The sequence below is a fragment of the Eucalyptus grandis genome, chromosome 8, assembly GCF_016545825.1.
Source record: "Eucalyptus grandis isolate ANBG69807.140 chromosome 8, ASM1654582v1, whole genome shotgun sequence".
Classification (NCBI taxonomy): domain Eukaryota; kingdom Viridiplantae; phylum Streptophyta; class Magnoliopsida; order Myrtales; family Myrtaceae; genus Eucalyptus; species Eucalyptus grandis.
The window spans coordinates 45,889,034-45,894,217 of NC_052619.1; the positions used below are offsets into that span (position 1 = coordinate 45,889,034).

Here is a 5,184-nt window from a genome sequence, read left to right on the forward strand (position 1 = left end):
AGATGTGGGTAATGAAATAAATGGAAATGATTATAGGAGATCGAAATAACTTTAAAACTATTTATGTTATCGCTAGAAAGTCCTATTTTGTGCGCCTCAAAAATGTGATTAATGGACCTTATTAAGATCATAAAAACCTCTTTTTTTTTCTGGACGAAGATCATAAAAAAAATTATTCGAGCACACAGTGTCTGCATGCAGAGTACATCATCAAGTACTACCCAGAACCAGCACAACCGTGTTAAGGATCAAAGAAACCTTTATTCATAGCGCAGAGTCTAATCCTAATCAAAAGCAACATCTGCCGTGAAAACGCGACCAACCAAAACATGTGTGTTTATTCTGGAGCGCCAAACAAAGGCGTCGGGCACGTTGGCCTCATCGGCCGGTCACCGTGGCAGCCGTCGAACGCGACAGCAGTCTTCATACACCTGATGCACCCCAGTATGCTGCCGGCTCTGGTGGTGCTGCGACAGAACTCCGGTATGTTGCCGACTCTGATGCAGTGATGGCACTCCAGTATGTTGCCAGCTCTGGTGTTGCTGCGACAGCATTCCGGCATGTTGACGACTCTGTTGCTACGACTCCGCTGTCTCGAAATCCATGAGTGCCAAGCGAAGAGGTTGGGCAAAATGGCATCATCGGCTCGTCACTATGGCAGCACTCGAAGCTGACGGCGGTCTTCATGTACCGAGAGCACTTGGCACACTTGATGCACTCTGGTATGCTGCCGAGTACACCGGGGATATAGAAATGGTGGCAGCGCGGCTTTCTGACGACCTCATCGTAGTACTTTTTTGAAGATGGCCTCAAAAAAGGCTGTGCAGGAATCACCCACATCTGGTGCTGCGACAGCACTGTCTCGAAATCCCTGAGACGAGTGTTGACGACAACCCTTGACCCTCTCGCGATGACAGCGAACCCACCGAACTGCTTGTAGCTGGTGTAGAGCTCGAGCAGCTCCTGCGCAAGGGAATCATAGACATCCGAACTGGCCTGCATCTTCAAGGACAGGCAGCTCTCGAGCCGGGTAAGGAATTGCTCCCTCTTGGTGCTGATGTTGATGACCTTGTAAGAGCCAATATAGCCGTTGATCTCGCTCAGGTATTTTTCAATTTTTTGGACAGTCTGGAGGTCATCAGCCGAGCCGTACAAGAATATGAGCTCCTCCCTTTCAAACTGCAAACAGTTGAAAGAACAAGAATATAAAGTCAGAAAAGTTTTTTTAATCTATCTTGTGAATGATTCCTGCGTGAATTTGATACGAGTGATGTAAACTGTATCTAAATTTTTAGATTGGGTGAATTTCACTCGAAGTCTGCAATAATAAATGCTTATTCTACTTGCTATACCAATAGTGTGCAAGTTTGTGCTTGGTCGAGCGTGTTAAAGACTAAACCATTAAACAAAATTATCAGATGAGATTATCATTGAGGCTCTGTCTTCCTTCTTCCCTACTTGGAAGAAGATATCCAACTAGACTTTGATCGTCCAGTTGCACATATGGACGTCACCTAAATGTGAACCAAAATAAAAATAAATGCGAGTGATATATCCTATTTTGTAACGCACCAATCAAAAGCATGATAAGTCGAAGATCCTACCGACTAGAGATGGATGATGAAAATATGGCCCAGATGATCAAAACCATGGTGCATGTGTAACTTACACTTTGTTCAACATCGGGGAAGACCATGTTGTTCACCACAAGTTTTAACCAGTTGATTCCTTGCCTGTTCCAGAGTTCCTTCCCCTTGGACATCGTGAATGGGAAGGCTTCTTTTCCCCAAAGGCGTATCATCGCCATCGCGTCCATGTTTACCACCTTCCCTGTTTGTTCAGTACTACAACCTTAGTCTGCTGCCTAAATTGCCACTTCTTGCGGATGAACTTTGCTGCTGGCTTGCTGACCATGGAGTTGCTTGTGTACCATCGCATCTCAGATCTCCTGTCCAGGAACTTCTTCTGCATCACCTCGTTATGTTCCTCCACAATAGGAACCCACATAATTTTGTACTTACTACATTGGAAGTTGCACTCACTGTAGATGCTGGTAGGGTTCCTAGATCTTCGACCGACAAGTTCAAGTCCGAAATAAGCAGCATCACGTTCTTATCCTTGAACTTCTCTACCGTTACCTACAACAAGTGATAAGACCATGCTGTTATTTTTCCAATTTGAATGCCAACAAACAAACTATTTAAGAATTCTAAATGTGGTTAATTACAAGTAAGTTGATATGCATTCATCCTCGGGATATTGATATACAGTAATGACCAGTAATCGAAGGCCACTGAAGATAATTGGGACTGAGAAGCTAACCGTTGTCCTCTTGCAACATTGATAAACTGTCGAAAAATCGTTCTTGGTGCAAAAAGTGGGGCCATAAGCTCCACAATATCAGTACAATGTTTGAAAAGTTTCTTAATCTTCTGATATGAAATTTGCTCCACTGCATAACGTGAATCACAAAATTTAAGTACTTTTATTCCATGTATAGATCTGATGAAGAAAATCTGGACACTCAAAAAAGGAATCTGGAGGAGATGCATGAAGGCTTCCTCCATGATGAGAACTACTTCTTGTCTGGAACACAAACAATGATCTCACCGTGCTTTTCTCTCAGATTTTCCACTTCTTTCTTGAAGGATTCATATTTCGTTGTGACACGCTCCAAGAAGGTCCACAGATCTTGCCCTAGGAACCTGAAGTCATCAAGAAATAGGTTGACCACTGATTTGAAACAGTTGGGGAGAGAGAGGGAGAGCTTGGAATTAAATCAAAGTCTGTTCACAAAGGTAGTCAAAAGCAAAGGTAAGGTTATATAACATACTCATTGCTCATGCTGATCAAGCCACTGAACTGAACTGAACAGCCAAGTATGATGACAATGATGTAATAAAAATGGCCTGATATGTCGACTGATGCTGAAATTTCTCCAAAATCTTTGGAGTAGCTCACAAACTCAACTGCGCACTTGGTGAACTCCAAAGCCAACTTGATCAGATTATTCAGCGCCACAAAAGCCTTGATCCGCTGTGTGTCGGAGGACTTACCAATCGCATGTGACCCTCTCAACATCGCCGTTAAGCTTAGAAGGTCATCTGACTCTTCAATTTGAGCGAGACGCCAATGCTCGGCATAGTACACCGATAAAGCTAAGAGTGTCAGCACAGCCTTGGCATCCCATGAAAAGGATGACAACATGTTGAAAAGAGAAGCCATTGTTTGGTATACATCGTTGTTGCGGGCCTTGCAAGTAATCTGTCGTGGGTACATAGGTTTCGGCATTGAATGTGGGAAGTAGCAAGACCGAGAGGGATAACATAGTAAAAGGACGCGACAAAGTATTAAATTTGATTTTCTTTTTCCTGATAAAATGAGCAATTTTAGCGCTGCAGGAAAAGGTTGCTTTTTCTTTATAATCAGTTGCCACATAAAATGCAAATTTTCTAATCTCTTAAGTCATTTAAACAGAAAAGTAAAAAGCCTGGAACTCTCACATTTGTATACTTGCACTTTGAGAGAGGAATGACTCTCTCAATATGAGATTACCTGATAGCATAGTTCATTGATGGTGGATGACAAAGGAAGAGAAGGTTCTAACGAAAGTGAGGTTGAGCTTTTGCTTTGGCATTGGTCACCCTGGAAAAACGAATTCCCCTGTGAGTCCTAATCATGAAATATTATGAACATACGAAAATGTAAATGTGTATCTTTGTAAACTTTGGCTGGAAAAGAGTGAAACCTGCAATCAATTGGAGAAGCAAAGAAACATTGCCACAAAAAACAATCGCACGTTAAGAATGAGCCAATCCACCGTGGAAACAAGTTAATGGGAAAGATTGGATTATTTGCCAAGAATTTCATGTTTATGTGGGCAATATGTAGTAGTGACGCGACTAATCATCCAAGAGTTGTATATAATTTCTTCTTTTTTTGAGGTAATTTAAGGGCTCGAACACAAAGGCTAGCTATTCAAAGTGGAGGGAATACCTTGCAAATCCCATGAACCAGTTAGGTTCAAGCTTTTGGCATTTATTGAGAAGAAAATTCACTGTTAACAAGTAAATGAGAAAGGGACTAGGGCATGTTTTTGAATTTGATTGCCCACTACTCTACCTTTGGCGGAGTGTTCTTAGCAACGTCATCCACAATGGCTATGGCTTGGCTGAGGATTTTCTCGACGAGATTCAAGTAACACCTGACATTAACTTGTTCTGTCGCAGAGCATGGCTTGCTCACGACATCTCTCATGAACTTGTCATCGTCGAGGAGGGCAAGTAAGCTGGCCATGAACCTATTGTTTCCGGCCATTTTTCAGGCGCAGGGAAAAGGAAGAAAGAACGAGTGAAAGCAGAGAAAATTTAGGGTCTTGAGGGAGGGAGTGAAGTGGAGGAGGAAGGCTTGTGTGGAGGAAGGTGCAGGTCCCTTGTGACCTATTTATAACACTCTAATCCCACAAGACGACAGCCTAAGAGCCGGTAAGATCGATCTCTGCCGCGTGTTTACGTGGAGGGCTCGCTCATTTCTCGTGAAAGAGAAACGTGAACGAGGCTAAAGCCAAAAGTCGAAACGAACAGCATGTTAAAGATGGAAAAGCAAGAAGCACAAGATCCAACACGACAATGGGGGATGGCCTCCTGAGGGATGTGGGGCAGTGACAGCTACGAGACGATGTTTGAATGGACAGAGAGATCAAAAAATAGAAGGGAAAAAAAGGCACAATTGCTGTAACGAATAAAACATACATCGCCGACAACACCCAAAGCACATTCCAATCTTTTCCATTAATATACACTCCACGAGTTTCTCGCCGATTCCAGTTCTGCTCCATGCCTGACCTCAGCTCGAGTCCTGTCGCTTCTGGCTCCTTCATAGCTTCGCATTGCTCAACACTCGGCTGCGTCAACGCAGAACGTACATTCCCATCTGATTTTAATAACTTTCAGAGCTTCATCATCGCAAACTTTCCAAAGGTGAACCACCAGGGGGGCAAGTTAACGATTTAAGCAAACATCTAACACGAACTCTCTGGAGCTCGCACCAATCACAAATTTAAGGTTTTGATTTAATCAATTAAACATGCAAGTTAATTCATTTAGAAGTCATCACCAATCTATCATAATCGAAAACGTTTTGATGTTTGGATCTTATTGAAAAATGATTTCAATCTCATGACTT

The 5,184-nt window shown here is 42.7% G+C and overlaps 2 protein-coding genes across 2 annotated transcripts; both read right to left on the reverse strand.

Annotated features, from left to right (window-relative positions):
- Positions 1-423: 423 nt before the first annotated feature.
- Positions 424-2,376, reverse strand: LOC120287278 (protein SIEVE ELEMENT OCCLUSION B-like). The gene is made up of 3 exons (XM_039300025.1): positions 2,323-2,376; positions 1,670-2,138; positions 424-1,179 (listed from the first exon to the last, which is right to left on the reverse strand). The coding sequence occupies exons 2-3, from the start codon at positions 1,814-1,816 to the stop codon at positions 424-426; spliced, it is 903 nt and encodes a 300-aa protein (XP_039155959.1). The 5' UTR covers positions 1,817-2,138; positions 2,323-2,376.
- Positions 1,819-4,455, reverse strand: LOC120287279. Its single transcript, XM_039300026.1, has 7 exons — positions 4,123-4,455; positions 3,556-3,645; positions 2,834-3,264; positions 2,611-2,705; positions 2,244-2,452; positions 2,043-2,138; positions 1,819-1,986 (listed from the first exon to the last, which is right to left on the reverse strand). Exons 1-7 carry the CDS (start codon positions 4,315-4,317, stop codon positions 1,819-1,821), a joined length of 1,284 nt encoding a protein of 427 aa, XP_039155960.1. The 5' UTR covers positions 4,318-4,455.
- Positions 4,456-5,184: the final 729 nt, after the last annotated feature.

Bases quoted from the DNA above. Each gene is read 5' to 3' on its own strand.
- LOC120287278 (XM_039300025.1), bottom strand. From the start codon at position 1,816: ATGGACGCGATGGCGATGATACGCCTTTGGGGAAAAGAAGCCTTCCCA. The intron at 1,180-1,669 runs GTAAGTTACACA...AACTGTTTGCAG, and splicing joins TCCCCGATGTTGAACAAAGT to TTTGAAAGGGAGGAGCTCAT.
- LOC120287279 (XM_039300026.1), bottom strand. From the start codon at position 4,317: ATGGCCGGAAACAATAGGTTCATGGCCAGCTTACTTGCCCTCCTCGAC. The intron at 2,706-2,833 runs GTATGTTATATA...TGATGACTTCAG, and splicing joins TTGATCAGCATGAGCAATGA to GTTCCTAGGGCAAGATCTGT. The intron at 1,987-2,042 runs GTGAGTGCAACT...CCTATTGTGGAG, and splicing joins GAACCCTACCAGCATCTACA to GAACATAACGAGGTGATGCA.